This window comes from Momordica charantia, assembly GCF_013281855.1.
Source record: "Momordica charantia cultivar OHB3-1 chromosome 1 unlocalized genomic scaffold, Mcharantia_2.0 BLBB01000001.1, whole genome shotgun sequence".
Lineage (NCBI taxonomy): Eukaryota > Viridiplantae > Streptophyta > Magnoliopsida > Cucurbitales > Cucurbitaceae > Momordica > Momordica charantia.
This window is the reverse complement of record NW_028275157.1, coordinates 23,173,655-23,192,093: the sequence shown is the minus strand read 5'-3', so window position 1 is coordinate 23,192,093 and position 18,439 is coordinate 23,173,655. Positions and strand designations below refer to the sequence as shown.

Here is an 18,439-nt window from a genome sequence, read left to right as displayed (position 1 = left end):
AATCACGACCTTTCCAAATTTAATTATGTTGTCTAATAAGGTGGCTTAAGTTTTTGAACCAGATGAGCATTTTTTTTCTTTTTTGAGTTCAACACATGGAGATAGGAATTGAACAATTAAACTTTTCGGTCGTATATACATTAATCAATTGAGCTATGTTCATATTAACAACTAGATAAGCAATACTTAAAGATTAATCTCCTTTTGTTTTGGTTCAAAATGTCACCGGTTTCAATCTTATCATTCGTACCTATTACTTATCCTCTAATAAAGTTGCTTAAGTTTTTGAATCAGACAAGCATGCTATTCTTTTTCTTTTTTGAATTCAACACATAGAGATAGGAATTGAACACTGAAACTTTTCAGTCATATATACATTAATCAATTGAGCTATGTTAATATTAACAACTAAATAAGCATATTTAAAAGATTAAGCTTCTTTTGTTTTGGGTACAAAATGTCACCAGTTCCAATCCTACCATTCCTACCTATTACTTATCCTCTAAGAAGTAACAAGGGATCCATTAAAATCTTTTCAATTCAACGTACCAAGATCTTTCATTGTTCAAACCTTCTTACATTAGTACAAAAATAATCATTTTCTCTATAGTTGTATCTACTTTAACAAGAAAACACGTTCAATAGAACATGGATCTCTAACACCCAATGCCATGTTTATTGACATGAAAATTTTTGGTATTACAACAGCATGAATACTTGTTTCATTTACTACCTCACATATAAACCAATAGTTATGCTCCTGTTGTAATTTTATTTTATCAATTTGAATTGTTACTTTTGTTCATTCTTATCGGCAAAATATTTGACCATTTTATCTGTGGCCATCAGATTTGTCATGATATCCATATTCTCAATATATATATATTATTATTATTATTATTAATTATTAATTATTAGTGCCTGAATTGGAATATCATGACACAGAAAATCTTGTGTTTTCTTGCTTTGAAGGGATGCTGAATGAAATGAGCCTATTTTTGGTAATAACCCAACATTGGGAGAAGGAAGACAAAAATAAGTGCAAATGATGAATGCATTAGAAATAATAGAAGTCGAGTTGATCCTGAGACAACACATCTATGCACAAGAATCGTCATTTTCTTCAATGAGCTGATAACAAAAGAATGAAGTGATACATGATGACAATATTACAAAAATTCTTTCCTTTTCCTTTTTTCCTGTAAAACTTCTTCAAGGGAGACACAATTGGCAACTACTAAACTCATCCAGCTGAGAATTTTTATTCTCACCCAACCTACCACACTTCTTCTCATGATCTATCTATCTGCAATCCCCCTCCCTCCAACAAAAGTCTTCCCTTCTGGTCGAAAAGCAAAAATTCAAAATAATTTCTATGTAACGTCTCTTCAGTCTTCACTACTTTGCCTGTCAAATTCATTCAAACAGCTCATATGAACATGCAAATTCCAACTCTAACAAGACCACGAGCTTAGAGTGATGGAGGTCGCGGTGTAGAAAAAGAGGCTTACCATTTAATGAGGGATCAGGAGAAGAATCAGCGAGGTGCAATATAAACATACAGAAATTGCAGATCCAGCAAGGAAATTATGCAACAACCGTCTGTTATCTTTTGTAGGTACAAAAGTTGTCTTAAGTGTATTGGTTAGCTCAAAAATCCGGAGGGAGACCTGCAAAATAGAAAAGTATAAATAATGCAATATTGATTATGAGTTTCAGTTTAACAACCAATGCTCGCCATGCTTGACGATTTAAGACCGAGATAGTTCTTACTATGACATAGATGGCAGTTGTTAGCATGAAGTTGAGCATCGGGAAGTCTGGAATGATTGAGAGAAGCCACTTTGGCTGTCCATTAGGCACATTCGATCTGCACACAAGAATAAATTAGAATGCAATTGCAATAATATTACATAATAATTACAATGAAACATTTACTCAGAACTTCTCATTGATTATTTTGTTTCGAACCATTCACTTATCCTTCAGTTTTAAAAGAGACAAGAGGGGAAAGGAAGGGGTGCAGATTTTCCATCCACTTCAGGTTTTATATTCCAAATGCGATTTGTATTCTATTTACTTAATCATGACTGACCCCATCTCCATGGTCAATAAGCAGTAAATAGCAGCCAAGAAAATTCTAAATACATCCGATGCTGATTTTTTTTATTCTTTTTTAATATTTGAGAGTGTTTGGGCTAGCTTGCACGACCTCAACTAATTTTACCGGACAACCACTTGACCCGACAATATTTGATTGCTAAGGTGACTCGTAGGATATTAAATCTTAGTAGGTGACTACCATGTTTGAACCGACGTTGATTATGGTGATATGGGAAGGAAGGGAAGGAAGACTTGAAGGCTGAAACCATTTCTGTATAATGTATATAATAGTAAGCACGAAATTTCAATACCCATTTACAAACTTGAAGTTATAACGAAAAAGAATCACCACAACGTACATTTTCTGTTCCACACAAAGAGTATCTATCCATTCAATTAAGTTATTTTAAAAATTAAAAAAAACGAACAAACAAACAAAATAAAGGATGACTTCAGCAATATGGTAGTTCTTGAATGCATGAAATTAAGAATTTATGGACAAATGTCAGTTTTCTGTGATAACAATCTGAAGGTAGAATAATGAAAGAACAATTCGTATCTACTACCAAGTTATAATTAAGATTATAGACTCTGGTGCAAAAAGTGAATGACAGAGTAGTAATAAAATCATCTTAACACACCTCAACCATATATGGAACTGTGAAATATACGTCTCCAATGTTATCTTTCCAAGCCACCTAACAACACAGTGGAGCAAATAAATGAATGTGTGAAATGAGAATTAACGCAATCAAGTCTGAGCATTATATTGGCAGACAAAAGAGATACATACGCAAAGAGGGTCAAAGAGTAGCTTCGCAATTGCTGAGTAAAGTTTCGCAAGCAAATGTAGACACTGGAACCACATAAAGCAAAAGAAAAATTAAGATAGTGATAATTTCCATACACCCAAATTCTGCATCTGTAAGGCATCTTGGGAGGATAAAAAAATAAACCGACCATAATATTGATTAAGGTATAAATAATATATTAAACACTCACGTTATGGGAATCCATGATGTGTAGGGATGGAATTTATTATAAGTCACCTTGTCCAGCTTGTAAATGTACTCATACCACATATAACCAGCCTAATCATGGAAACCAGAATAAGATCTATTGAACTGAAAGTATGAAAGCAGATTGTCAAACCTAAGCACAGATAAAAGAACTCCAATCGTGCCACTTACTATTACAGAAACCGTAACAATAGTTGTCTTGATCGAAATTCTCTTCTTTGTTTCAGCTTCCTCCAATTTCTCCATCCATTTTTCAACCTGGAATTTTGCAAACATTTTAAAAGTCAGCTTCTGAAGGACCAAGGCAGCAAGATCTATGAAATTCTGATGTCAAAAAACATAGACCAATTTACATTGGGGTGATAGTATGCATATATCATGCCGATGATCCATATATAGCGATCCAGACCAGACCTAAAATGCCATTCATGCAGTTTGGGAAGATCAGGTTTTGCAGGATCGGTATACCCTGTCAATAAAAAGGAAAATAAAGAAAAAAATTCATTATACTCCACACTGTCAGGTCAGCAGAGAATGTGGCACTTCACAACTAAAATTGACCTTTGAACAACAAAATTAACCATATTACATAAGTTGGACAAATAACTAGATACACTTACAGAGCATGAAAATGACTAGTTCACTAACCTATATCTTACAATGATATAAACTCCAGTGAAATTTACTATAAGATTCTGGAAAGGGAAAATAGAGGTTTTTGGAAACTGTCTTCAAAAAAGTTTTCTATTTTTTAGAACAAAAATTATGTAATAATGTGTTAGGATAGTTTAGTATTATTATTATTTGGCATTTCCTTTCAGTGTTTATTTTATTCAGAAACATTAATTTAAATAGTAATTTTGATGTGAACAAACATATAATTTTACTTGTTATTCAATCACAATTTTAAGAAAATAATTTTAGAAACGAGACAGAAGACTACATTTAGAACAGATTTCCAAACAACCCTTAATGTCTATCAACTTAATACCTTCACACCTTATAAATTTGCATCCCATGGAGGAAAAAAAGAATATAGAGCAAGTTAAATAGGAACAAACTTCATCTGTAAAAAACACAAAACTAACCTAACAGGAGTGTGAATGGACTCCAGAGTATGTCAAAAACTCCAGGAATTTCCCAAATTGCAATAACCACAAGGAAGCAAGCAAGAATCTTCGCAATCATCACTGATCTTATCTCATTGTATTTGTTAAAGATTCCAAGAGCTCCATACACCATGAGAGTAAAGAGTGTATGCATTGGACAGATGTAGTACAACATGTAGTCATTATTAAGAACAAAACAGCAAAATGCGACAAAGAAATTTAGCCGCCACATCATCTGCATCACATATTAGAAAAAGGTCAAGCACTGTTGGTATCCCGGAGTTCAGGATGGAAGTTCCAGACAAACTTGATCAGTGAAACAATTGTGCAGTGCAGGTTTAAATAAAGAAAAAGAAGCCGTAAAATCACCTGAGCAAAGCGTGCTAAGCTAAAATCCTTTCTAATATAATAATAGGAGAAGTTGCCAAACCCAGTCATCCACACATAAGCAGCAATAAATACCCGTATTGCATTATAAATTTCCGTTGCAGCAAAATAATGGTACATTAAAAATAGAACCTGCAAGAACCAAAATAAGTGTAAAAAGGCAATCACAATGTTGGGAAGCACAAGAAACTGATTGAAATGTACAACTGGTACTTGGGGGAGCAACAAACACGTGCTAAAAATACCCAGAAGCAAGGTTACTTCAAATGAAACAAACATGAAGCTACAAGTCCTGAAATTAGACCAAAGATTCAATTGAACTAAATCACATGGTAACTTCTCTATGGAATATATCAACTTTTTCTATCACATAGAAATTTCTCTTCAAGATATACTAACTCGTTAACCTTGTGACCTAAAAGATCCCAACACTACATCTAAAATGATCTAACAAAAGTTGAAGCATCGCTTAATATAGATATGAAAATATCCAAATTAATCATCCTACCTTTTTTTTTTGGTATACCTCTAGTGTTTAGTAGAATATTATTGCTCATTCAGAAAAAGAAAAAATTAAAAAACTCAAAATATCCTCAATTTATGGCAAGAAATTAACTTTTTGACACCTACAACTGCTAAAGAAATGACAAAGAATCAAGGATAAATAGCATAAGCCCCTCACATTTAGGACTTAAACTTGTACCATTTGTTAGTTTAGGTATTTAATCACAGGTCTTATCTTTATAGCGAAGCACTTGCCTGCATCCACCCTTTCCATTCCTCTGTTTGGTGCCGATTTAGGTAAAGTATTGCCTTTCCAGAGAATGCTGATTTATCATTGTGTTTCTTCAAAGAAGTCATTGCAGAAACTATGATGAGAAGGACGTAGAGAAAGAGGAAGAGATCCCGATTGTAATTCTGCTCAAGACAAAACCATTAATAATTAGCTGAGTAAACTAAACTCCATCAAGTAATCTATCGATAAGTATGATCGGATTCCTTTCTTGTTCTCTAAGAAATATAATAATGTGAGAAATCTGAATTTTATGAACATGTAACAAAAATGTGGTTGACAGCAAGTCCCTATTTATTTGTGTGTGGTGCTAGAAATATCTGCAGTATGGAAGAAAAGCAGGATGGGAGGGAGGAGACAATCTAGCAAGGACCAAGAAAGAATTGAAAAGCCAAAACTTGACACTCAATCGAAAGAGCTTTTACAGAACATTAGTCTAAGTTTATGGTAGTTGGAAAATATACCACCGAGAAGCTTACAACACTACAACAGTGCTATATAGATATGGTGCACTTCCACGACTTATATTACCAGAACAATATAACATTGCAATGTATAATGGAATGCTAATAAAAATCCAGATACTGATAAATGTTACAGATAGAACAAGAGGTAAGATCGAGTTCAAGCACCTTCTTAGAATCTCCTAGTATATTTGTTCGGTCGCATATGTAGAAATACACAAGGATCGCCCCAAATTCGGACCTACATATGATTGTTAATGAGTGCACGGTTGTAAGTCATCAGTTTTTGCATCATTACCTGCCAACTGCTTAATTAACAACTTACATTGCTCTCAAGGTAGCTCGATTTTCCAACAGGAAAGACTCATCCAACGTCAAAAACCTAAATTGTAAAAGTTTGAGCAGTAAGGATGTATTTGGCGCGTATGTGAGAAAAAGAGGTAAAGCAGTATAGTAAGAAATATGAAATAACCTGATTAAGTTTGTCTTAATTGATGAACTATGCAACTTTGCAGAGACTGATCTTGTAAGGCCTCCTTCCAGCAGAGCAGCCTCATCATCTTTAATTTTATCACCTTTCACCTCACCCAATTCAACAAGATTATTGTCTGAATGACTGTAATCATAGAGAGCAACGAATTCAGAGCCCCAGGAGACTCAATAAGATTACCAGATCCCTACAAATGTATTAGCCTATTCTATAAATTCAAAGTTGGTGGCAAAGACATAACTAAGATCCAGCTCAGCATTTCAAGGATAAATGAAACAATTCATTTCACCATCCATGGTACACATCGAAGAAAATTACTCACACTTTAGAAGGAGGTGGAGACTTCTGATACTCTAGAAACTCTGAATATACCCACGCAACAAAAATTGGAATCACGCCCAGCAAAAATGAAACCTGAAGCATACCAATAACTTTTGATATCACCAATGAGATCAAGTGTTGCGTGAAAAACAAACCAAGTAAACATAAGCAATTGGAAGGATTTCTTTTCAAGTACGTTCATGTTGTCTAGTCTGTACTCTTTCCATAATTAGTTTTTTGAGCACGTGGCATACAAACAAATTTCACCTCAAGTTCGATATTAGTACATTGATTTCATTCGTGGGATGAAGAAATTAAGCGGAGACTTTCCACTAATCAAAAAGTCGAAGCTAATTCTGCAAATTGTTTAACATTTATTATTACCACCAGCTCAGTCCATTGACAATAAATACTTCCCCGAACGACAAAATTAATAAATACTATACCATATATGGACAATTAAACTACACTACGAAGCAGCACCTGAAAATAACTAACTCGCAATCCATTCAGAGTATAGAAACAAAAACTCCTCGACGATTAATCTAAACAACAAAGAAGTGATTAAACCGACGATTGAAGGGGGAGAAATTGTACCAGGCCGGGATTGATTCCCTGCGAATCCTCCATTAGAGATCCCAGCAAAGCCTGCCAAAATCAAAATGCACAAAACCAAAACAATCAAAAAAAGGAACCCACCACCCTCTATCGAATTACACGGAATCCCAAACACCAAGCAACAAAAATAGCCACAAATGCAGATCGAAGAATGACGCATACCGTGCACGCACAAGCGCAATCCGATGCAGAAACGAGAGCCTAGCACATCCGGGATAAGACAAGGAGATAAAAAAAGAAACCCTAGTAGGGCAAAGATCCAACACCTCCCCGTGATATAGAGGACGAAACAGAAGAGGGAATGCGTTTGCTTCAAGATTGGGTAAAATGTCAGCGGGTGGGTCGTTCTCCACTGATCTTTGGGAAGTTGATGATGGGTCGCTCGCAGTAGATGTTGTTGAGACGCGGTAGTTCTGCAGTAGTTGGCTTGTTGTTTTCACTGTTCCGCAGATCTTGTGATCGCCACTCCCGATTTGGCTCCGGTTTGACGACAGTTGAAATATTTTATAATGCTTCCCATTTCCCAAAGTTGCCCGGCGTCTTTTTTTTTTCTTCTTCTTCTTCTTCTTCTTCTTCTTCTTCTTCTTCTTCTTTTGTTTTTCCGGTTGAGAATTACAAGACAAGAGGGCAACTTGAGAAGAACAGTACAATTAATGGAACATAATTTATCAGTAAAATTTTATATTTTATATTTTTTGCTTCGTCACTTTTGGTTTTTGACAAATTTTTTTTTGTAATTTTAAATATCATTGTCTACGACGGCCGCTAATGAAGGAAGGAATAAGAGTGATTATGGAGATTCCATCTTTCGATCGGATCTTTCCTAAACTAAATAATTGATTTGTTTACTTTAATTTAGTTCATTTTAATTTTTGAATTTTGAAACATTTATTTTGGTTTTATGCTCTTAAAAAGTTATCAACTTAATTTTTAATTATAAAATTTTATACATAACATAAAAAATAATACAAATTTAATGCTACGTTTAAATTAATAGATAAAGTCTCATTTAATTTTTTTTTATAAAAAATAGTATCATCTAAAATTATAATTAAAAGAAGTGAGATAAAAAATAAAAATAAAAGAATCAAGTATGTATGCTAAAATTGAAATACCACCATTAAAATAAATTAAAGTAGAAGTGGAGAAATCAAAATAATATCAAATAGTTTAAAAGATCATATACAATATTAAGATTTAAATCAAAATAATATCAAATAGTTTTAAAGATCATATACAATATTAAGATTCTAAATCTTCTTTCCTCCCAAACTTTTTTTACGAGGGAAATGTAACAAAATTTTGTCTCTCTTCTCATCAAATTGTGAATCCTCCACCCTTGTATTAAAGTAAATGATATTAAATTTTTTTTTCTTTCTAAATATCATATTATAAATAAGATAATTCAACCCGGTTACTTTACATTAAAAAATATAATAAAGTTATAAATATAGGTTGTATAGTTTGAGATTGCTTTAAATGTCATCTCTTTAATTTGGTTAAGCCTCACCCTCCTTCGTTCATTTTTAACACATCCAAAAAGTCATTCATTTTTCATTTACATTCCGCTTAACTTTAAAAGAATTGAAAAATACAAATTTATTATCACATATATAATCTCAATATGATAACAAAATTGGACCAAATTGTATGAACATCTTTTAAATTCATATATAGCAAATTGAAATTGAATTCCAACTATATTAAAATTACGTTCAACCTATAAATATCCTATTTATAATGTATACTCATTTAAGTTTTTGATTCATAGAGAAAAAGAAAAATAAAGTTATGGATGCACGTGAAAATTAAAATTACCATTATTATAAAAACATACTTACATCTAATGATTATAAACATGCCACGAGCGATGAATTTCTTTCCCATTTGGTAACAATAACTACACCCATCAATGATCATTTTGTAATGTGCCAATATCAACATAGATTGGCACATATTCCTCTCCTTGAAATAGGAAGTTCAATTCAAATCCTTATTACCCAATTTATTGTACTAAAAAAATAATAATAATCATTTTGTAATTATTCGTCATATAATCATATCCAAAATTCTTCACTCCTACGTGTCGTTGGACTAAAAAATGTATATATATATAAATAAAAATTAGTAACTTCTTCTCTCCAATATATATAAAGTTATTAAACTTTCAATTGTGTATGGGTAGATTATTAGCTTAAAAAAGTTGAAAATGTCAAAAAAAACTATTTCATTGGACAAAAAATTGAAAATTAAATATTTTATTGGATACATTTGAGGTTTTAAGTTTAGGAAACAAGATTCCAACAACCTTCCACTATAATATCATCTTAAAGATAAATAAATACGACTCAATCTAAAATTGTAAGTTGATGTGTTGAGTAAATTCATTTATATTGATTTTGAATAGTGAGTTAGATCCACGTCTCAGGAAAACCAATAATACGTGTAATCAATTGATTTGCTTCCATAAGTCAACTGTCGATTAGATTTTAAATTTTGGTATCTAATTTTTGCGGACAGATTGGTTCGGTAACTTTGGTTTGATAACGATTTTCCCAATTTGGGCCTACTGAGCCTTGTTTTGTACTCAAACTTCTTCCAAACATTCAAATTTCAAAATGGGAATATATATTTATTATTTTTTTATATTAATAAAGTATATATACATTTAATTAAACCATGTTAAGATTATCAATTTAAACATCTATGATTCAATATTTTCTCTTTACAATTATTGAACTATTAAAAACAGTCCCCAAATTTTTCTGACATATCAACAAACATGTTGTTATTATTATTATTTTAAAAAGTAAATCATCATATATATATATATATATATATATACATTTTTTTGTTCTCCCATATCTTATTAAAACTTTTTATATACAGCACAAGAGATAAATTAAATTGGTTTGTTTTAATCTTCTCATTTTCATACAGTCAAGTAATATTTGAAACTACTTTTATCTCTCCTACTTAAATGATTAATTTGTTTGTTTTTTTCATAACGTATGAGTTAAAAGATCGAATACACAACATTTTATATATGTCAATTATCGATGATCTATGCTCGCTTCATTTTAAATATTATGAAAAAAAATTTCACAATCATTTTACGGTGGAAGTTTAATTATGTTGATGGCCAACATGTAACAACCATGTGTGATTGTTTAGCTTTTGTATAACATGACAAAATAATTGAAATTTCAAATGGTCTAAATCATTTTTCTGTCAATCTTTCTTCTTCTTATTTTTCTTTTTCGGTTCGAAAGAAAAAAAAAATATTTTTTTTCATAATCATTTATTGACTCTTGTTCTTTATATTCTATTAAAAAAAAGTGTTTGATAGCACTATTATTGATTTTGTTCTAACCAATTAATTAAGTTCAATAGAAAAATAAGTCACTAGAACATTATTAAAAAAACGTGTTAATTAAATTTTGATATCTTGTATCTAGTTTACAATATGGGATTAAAGAAACCTACTTCAAAGTGCCTTTCTTTTTTTTCTTTTTTTTTCTTTTTTTTTGAAATAGATCAAAGTGCCCATTTATGAGAAGAGACGCCATGAAATTAAATTCATAGCCATATATCTAAATTTTAGAGAATAACTCATCATTTAAGGCGCTTTGATATTATACTCAAAGGGTCATGAGTTTGAACCCCCACCCCCACGATGTTGTACTAAAAAAAAGGCGTTTTGATATTGAAATATATATTTCGAAGATTTACAGGGTGGAATTTTTTTTAAGGGATTCGAACTCACAATCCTTTGATAAAAAAAATTGTTTTAACTCGGAGAATTTTTTGGAAGATTGGATTTCTTTTTTTTTTCTTTTGAATAAAGAATATTAGGATAAGACACAACATAAGTCTAGTTAGACACACTTTGAGTCTAACTAGACTTTCAATTTTATGTCTAATACGTCAATTAATTTTTAAAATATATATTTAATAAAGTACTAAGCTTATTAGACATAAAATTGAAAGTTTTGGAATCTATAATCAAAATTGAAAATTTAAGAATCTCTATTAGACAAATTTTAAAGTTCATAGACCTATTAGACACAACCCTAAAAATTCACACCAATAATATAACATAACATATACTTTAAATTTGGAATACATCAAATGGAAGAGAAAGTTATAATTTAGTTATATATTAAATTAAATAAGTAAATAGTTTAGTCAAGTTCAATCTAGCTCATTCAGTTAAAGATACCTATATCTGATCAAAAGATCGTAAGTTTTGAATCTCAATCCCACATGTTGTACTAAAAAAGGTAAATATATTCATTACTATAAATGGCAATAAAAGCTATTTAATTGCCTACTTTTCGTGTGAGTCCGTTGAACAAATTATTATTGAATATGACTATCACAGTACATTGTAACTAATTATCTTCTGATCAATAATACTATTGGATAAATGTTCTGTATATATATGTCTCCCTACTAACTTTGTATTGGATACAAGATTGGAAATATATTTCGTAAATTTCATTCTCTCATACTTTCAATGATGAAAAGCGTGGTCAGCCACATTATTTCAACTCCATCCAATAATTTCAGATCATCGTCACATAACCCAAAAAAAGTTGTTTCCTACTGAACAAATCATAAAAAAAAAAGGAAGTAAAGAAATATCAAACAATAATTTAAAAACCCAGACAGAGAGAGTCTAGTCAAGATGAAGAATTCAATCCCTTAAAAAAAAAATAATAATAAAAATAATTCTCCATCACCTACTCCGATCCCAATTCACATGGGTGAGGCAAAGACCCGACCCACAAGAATTTTTTGTCATCCCCTATCGATTCAATTCAAATTAATTAATTAATACTTTTCTTAAATTAGTTTCTCTTGCCTTTATTTAGTTTTTTTACTAAAAAAAATCTTCATTTTTACGTTTCATTTTTATTTTTCAACCATTGTGTCGAACACAATTATTAATTCTCACGAGTCAAGTATTTTCCAAAAAAAAAAAAACCAACAGGTCATAGTTGTATGAACAATACTTAATGTTTTTATATTTATTTATTTGCTAACTATCGATAAAAAATTGACAATTTTTTTTGGAAAACGAAAATATATTTATTTTCCTACCTTTTCTCTCTTTTTCAATAAAAAAAAAAATATATATATATATATATATATATATGATATTGACCAGTCAGCCGATAATTTTTCTAGTTGTATAGTATAAAATGTACGCAAAAGATTGTCTATAGTCTATCCAAGTTTCCAACAACGATATCTAATTCGAAAAAAAGAAAAAAAGAAACAAAAAATCCAACAAGCATATCTACAGTATATTACTATATATGAGAGAAGGAGAGGGAGAAATTGTGATCAAAATCTCTTTTATGTAAAAAAAAAGAGAGAAAAAAAAAAACAAAACAAAGGCCTTTCTCACGGCTGCCGGTTAAAGAACGACGACGACGGAGCCGGAAAAATGTCCTGCAGAAGCCCATACTCCGGCTGCCGGCCGCCATAAGAATAGCCGAGGCTGCTTTGTGAATAAGCGGACGCGGCGGCGCCGGCGACGTGGTTATGGCCTGCAGAAGCATTATTATTATTACTCAACAATAGTTGATCTGGAAGAAACCTGGCAGCACCGACCACCGGCATTGGCGTCAGCATGGACGGCGGAAACGCGGAGGCAACCGACAGGTTTCCCCTTAACGTCGCCGGAATTGGGTGGTTGTGTTGTCCTTCGTACGTCGTAATCACAATAGATGGATCTTCAAATGATCTCTCCACTCGTTTCTTCACCCCACATTTCTGAGTCGTGCATCTGTAATAGCTTCTAAAAGAACCAAACAGAAAATTAAAATTAATTTATTTATGGCCTTTTAATTAGTTTAATTTAAAATTACATGAAATTAGAGAATCAAATTACCTGGGATAAGCGCTGTTCTTGACAGCTTTTTGTCCATATTTTCTCCATCTATATCCATCCTCCAAATGATCCACCTCGCTCTTTGTCATGAAAGCAAATCTCGGCTCTCTCTCCTTCTTCTCTCCCTTCTTCTTTGATTTCGTCCTGTTCATTTCATCAAACAAACACGAAAGATTTCGTTAAATTTACAGTAACTCATCAACTTAAACTTTTACGTAATTTAACATGGTGTCAAAATAGAAGGTATAACTTGCCTTCAAACTTTGTAACGTCACTTTCATTTTTATTTAATTATTGATTTTCAATTATTAACTTAATATCTATACTATATGTTGTGTTTTATTTTCAAATCTCTCATTTCTAAGGGTGTGATACATGATTACACAAGTATGTCATTCTAAAAAAAGTCATAGAACAAAGAGAATTTCTACTTACGAAATTTCTAATCTTAAATTAATCGAGATGAGATTTTTAATTTGTGATTAATCTCTGATTGTTAATTGATTTTCGTAGATTGGGTTGCACACTTTTAGTACCTATATTCCACGAGAAACCGGACATTCTAGTAGATAGTTTTACACAGATTAGACATACGAGAATGAAATTACAAAATATTTCGAACACCCCATAAAAGTAGATGTAAATATAACCAAAAAAAGAAGAACTTACGCAGCCTTAGAGCTCTCTCCTCCTCCATAATTATGATCTTCTTCCATTTCTTTGGAAATCTGGTGATCAGTCTTCTCTTTCCCACTCTTTCCAGAATCATCCTCCTCAGAAGAGGAAAACGAACCAGAAGAATTCATGGGAGTCCCCGAAATTTCGTTACTGTTGCTATTACCACCGGCGCCTAGGCGCTGGTGGGGCGATTCAATATTATCAATGGCTTGATCAGAATCCAACCCAAAGGCTCTCGCTAGAGAATCGTAGTCCATCCCCTCCGTATAATCCATCCCACCATGATCTCGAAAAGGGTTCGAAAAAAAAAGCTCTCTGAATTCATCAGACATGGCGCAATCAAGAAGAAGAAGAAGATCAAAACGACGACGGATAAGAAGAAGAAGCTATATCAGTCTTCTGGATTATAATAGAACGTCTTCTTCTTATTTATATAAAAATGAATAAATAAATAAATAAGAAAGTGAAAAGTGTTTAGGTTTGAATTGGACCAGTAAAATAATAATCATTCTATAAAGACCTTTGACGAACTAGTTTGTATTTCTTGGGTACTTAAAATTAATTTAACTATTATTATAGCTGCTAAAAGTAATAATAGTGTGGTCGACTCCATAATTAATATAATTATTGTTTTTTTAAGGTCATGATATTTATATTGGAAACTAAGAAAATAATAATTAATTAATGTTAGTTGGATAATTTTAAAGAGTTGTACCCCTCCTAAATTTTTAGTCCCTATGACTATAAAATAAAATTCATATTAATAATTTATGTGCTAATATGGAGTACACTAAATATTAAATTTATCCTTGAATTTTTAGGTTGAGAGAAGAAATTAAAAAAAAAAAGAAGAAGAGAGGATTATATATTTTTTTAAAATAAAATCACTATTTTAATCGGATATGTGGAGATTCGAAAGCATTTAACCATTTGAATTATGTTCAAATCTCCGATGTCGTCTATATTTCTTTTAATAGGGAGAATATATTTGTTTTTAATTTTTTTTTAAATCAGAATTCTATTTAGGCATCATTTGTTATATATTATAAGTTGTTTCCAACTTTAATTGTCTTATGATGAAAGATATTTAGAATTTAGATTCTTTTTCGAGTTTACTGCTATAATTTCTTTTTATTATTATCATTACTTTTTAAAATGTGATCAACTCGTGTTTGAATGGGTTAGAATTTATTATTATTGTTGTTATTATTTTTTTTTAAATAATGGGTTAGAATTTATTGTGTGCAGTTCAAAACAAATTTTGATTTATCGGAAAAATGAGAGATATTAAAGTGAAGTTTGGTGTATGATTTTTCTTTGGAGTAGTTTGGTGTATGATCTATATATGCTATTTAATTAAGTCTAATTAATTTTTATTATAAAACCTAGAAAGAGGTGTAGAGTAATCACACTTATAAACTTGACTAAATTACTTTAAATGCAATTAAAAACTTGTCTTTGTTTCATTAATATCATTGGTATATTAAAGGAAAAAAATATCGTTGACTTTTATTTACTAAGTTAGTTTTAATAACCTAAATCCATTTGATAACAACCTAATTCATAAAAAATTATATTTACAGAAACTCATAGTTTTCACTTGTTTAGTTTTTCACTCTATAAAAATAAATTTTGGATTTTAGTCGATTTATTTTTTAAATTAATTCTTTTCCATTGAAATTTGATTATAATTTGATAAATGTTTTAATAAACGAATTAGAAAATAAAGAGAAATAATACAAAACATTTAATCTCTTAAATTGAGGAGTATTTTTACAAATAATAATTTTAAAAAGAGAAATATCACGACAAATATATTTAGACGAAGAGATTTCTTTTCTTATTTATTTTTGGTGACAATATAACCTTATAAGAGGCAACATTTAAGTCTTTAACTTATCAGAGATCACTTAGTGTCAATGTGGTGTGTTATGAGGGATAATTATCTTACAGAAGATAACAAATATTTTAGATAATTATATAAATAGCATAAATAAATATATTTTTTTAAATATAATATAAAGTTTAAAATTTTATATATAGCATATTCAAACAAAATCTATCTTAAATGTAACATTAAGTATATACCTTAAGCAAATTTTTGAGGTAGGAATTTGAACTCACAATTTTGTGATCGAAAATAAATATTATAATTAGTTGAGATAAACTTGTTTAAAAATAATTGGTCAAAAAAACTAAAATTATACTATATTTAAAAAATAAATTTTATTTTTTTAAAATATAATATATGAAAAAAGTAAATTTAAACTCACGATTTTTTAATTTAATAATTTTAATTTAACAAAATATTTACGAGAAGAACGTTTACTTGCGGGGAATCTTTCCCGACATAAGGAAAGAAAAATAAAGCTAAGAAAGTTTTTGAGTTTGAAAAGGTCAAAGGCACAAAAATGAAGAGAGTTAGAGGTGGGAAGGGAGCGCGTGGAGTAGACGGGGGAAGGGAGCGCGTGGGGGAGGATGAGTCAGAGGGTGAATAATGGTATACGTAATAGTCAGTCACGAGGGGCAATAAATCGAGTCTTTGGTCAATAATTCAAACTTTTGATTTAGCAAACAAAAAAGAAAAAAAGAAAGCAGTCTTTTCGAGGGATAAATAAATAATAAAAATGGAGTTGCAGAGTTACACGTGCCCCAACTGGCACCGTCATTTGACCGTAGCCGAAACTACATGTCGGCAAATTAACTGAGCCTTTTTCTGCTGCCGCTTTCCTTACACACTACTCCCCTTCCCTAACACCGCTCCCACGCCCAGACGACACAACGTGACAACTATTTTATATTTATAAAATTAAATACATCTAATAATTTTTTTTGCTAAATGATCCCTATTTTTAGGTAATTTTTAAATTAGTCCTTCATCATTTTAAATTTTAAATTTACTATTAATGTTTAAAACGTTTTCAATTAATAAAAATTCTTGTAAAATTTTCTAAAAGGTATATTTTGTTAGTAAAATTCAATCCACTCATCAACAAAATCTATTTTTCTTAAATGACATGCTTACTTTTCAAAATATGTTAATAAGAAAATAATTTAACGGGAAGAGTCCATTAAGATTTTTTAATACATTTGTGTGTAAAATTGATAATTTCAAAGATAAAAGACTAAATTTTGAATTACCTAAAAGACGATGGACCATTTTGATATATTTACCCTAACATTTCATGATTACCTCTTTCACTATATATCTTATAAGTATATTATGGTGATCATATATTGAATAATTTATTCAATTCTACTAGATTTTTTTACGTTTATTTAATTTATATTTTTATATTTTCTTACATTATTATATATTTTGATTATGGTCATTAAGCTTTAATTTATATTTATATTTAATACAAATTTGAAGAGGCTCATTTTCAAATTCAATTTGAGATTGAATCCTTTGCAGCTCAAAACATAACTCATGGGATAGATATAAGATTTCTAAAGAGTAAATGAGAGCTTCAAATATTTTTTTATTGTGGTTCTTTTATTTATTAAAGAAATAAAATATCTTAATTTTACTATTATCTCTTAGCTCACGATCTCATGGTTGAAGGTACATGTCAATTACCGCTGAGTTTTGGTCAATTTTTATAGTTTGATTGGTAATTAATTAAGTAAAATAAGAATAATATCACATTAGTATGAAATAATATTTAATGTACAAAATCCTTATAAATATGGAAACTTCACTTTTGTCTCTCTCGCCTCTTTTTTTCCTCTCTCTGTTATACCCTTTTACTAGGGGAATTTTTTTGCTTTGAAGGAATGTATATATAAGATAAGAAAGGTGTATACGTTCTTCTTAAAAAAATGCTAAGAAAATACTTTTTGAAGGGTGTGAAAAGAGAAAATGAACAGGAAATACACTTAATTTGTAAAATAATAATTAACATTCATCCCACGATATGAACTTTGAAAAAGTCGTGGGTATGCTATTATTATAGGTGAAATTTTGTCCAGCTACATATAACATTAATCAGCCGTGTAAATTGATTATGTTAGCTTTTTTATAAGGATCATCCAATGTAGTAAGGGAGAGCAAATATTAACGTACTAAAGTTGATATCCTTTCCAGCGAGATTAATATACACTAGACTTAACAAAGTAGGTGAGATAGCTCATTTCACGTGTGGCGCCATCTAACACATCTATATTGCTAAAGTAAAGAGGTTAATAACCCTTCTTATAAATGACATGACTTAAGTGCATGCGTGAGCGTATCTCTAGCTAAGATGGAAGGTTTGTCTTTGAAAAATTGGTCAAATCTCGCTGATGAACTAAGACACATGTCTTTAAATACTTATTTGGTAGCATTGACATGGTAATAATTAATCAGTTGTGTCCTATAAAAATAAGAAACTTGAAATTACTAGAACTCTTTCTTTCTTGAGTTTCGTAGTTCTTCTCATGATGATGTATTATCTTTGATCGTCTTGTCAGTTTTTTTTATATTCTTTTTTTGAGGTCGAGTGGTATCAACTTTTTAATTTTAATACCATAAAATTGTTGACGATTTGAAAGTTAATAAATATTATATTTTATG

General features: G+C 30.6%; 2 protein-coding genes across 2 annotated transcripts; both read right to left on the bottom strand.

Annotated features, from left to right (window-relative positions):
- Nucleotides 1-1,036: 1,036 nt before the first annotated feature.
- LOC111012417 (protein REDUCED WALL ACETYLATION 3) lies at nucleotides 1,037-7,926 on the bottom strand. Its single transcript, XM_022286564.2, has 17 exons — nucleotides 7,467-7,926; nucleotides 7,284-7,334; nucleotides 6,688-6,779; nucleotides 6,348-6,491; nucleotides 6,201-6,257; nucleotides 6,044-6,116; nucleotides 5,378-5,536; nucleotides 4,601-4,750; nucleotides 4,211-4,466; nucleotides 3,476-3,591; nucleotides 3,294-3,380; nucleotides 3,106-3,194; nucleotides 2,897-2,959; nucleotides 2,745-2,801; nucleotides 1,774-1,870; nucleotides 1,512-1,670; nucleotides 1,037-1,407 (listed from the first exon to the last, which is right to left on the bottom strand). The coding sequence occupies exons 2-16, from the start codon at nucleotides 7,314-7,316 to the stop codon at nucleotides 1,515-1,517; spliced, it is 1,629 nt and encodes a 542-aa protein (XP_022142256.1). The 5' UTR covers nucleotides 7,317-7,334; nucleotides 7,467-7,926; the 3' UTR covers nucleotides 1,037-1,407; nucleotides 1,512-1,514.
- Nucleotides 7,927-12,595: 4,669 nt separating this feature from the next.
- WRKY71 (WRKY DNA-binding protein 71) lies at nucleotides 12,596-14,303 on the bottom strand. Its single transcript, XM_022286569.2, has 3 exons — nucleotides 13,876-14,303; nucleotides 13,207-13,350; nucleotides 12,596-13,113 (listed from the first exon to the last, which is right to left on the bottom strand). Exons 1-3 carry the CDS (start codon nucleotides 14,214-14,216, stop codon nucleotides 12,717-12,719), a joined length of 882 nt encoding a protein of 293 aa, XP_022142261.1. The 5' UTR covers nucleotides 14,217-14,303; the 3' UTR covers nucleotides 12,596-12,716.
- Nucleotides 14,304-18,439: the final 4,136 nt, after the last annotated feature.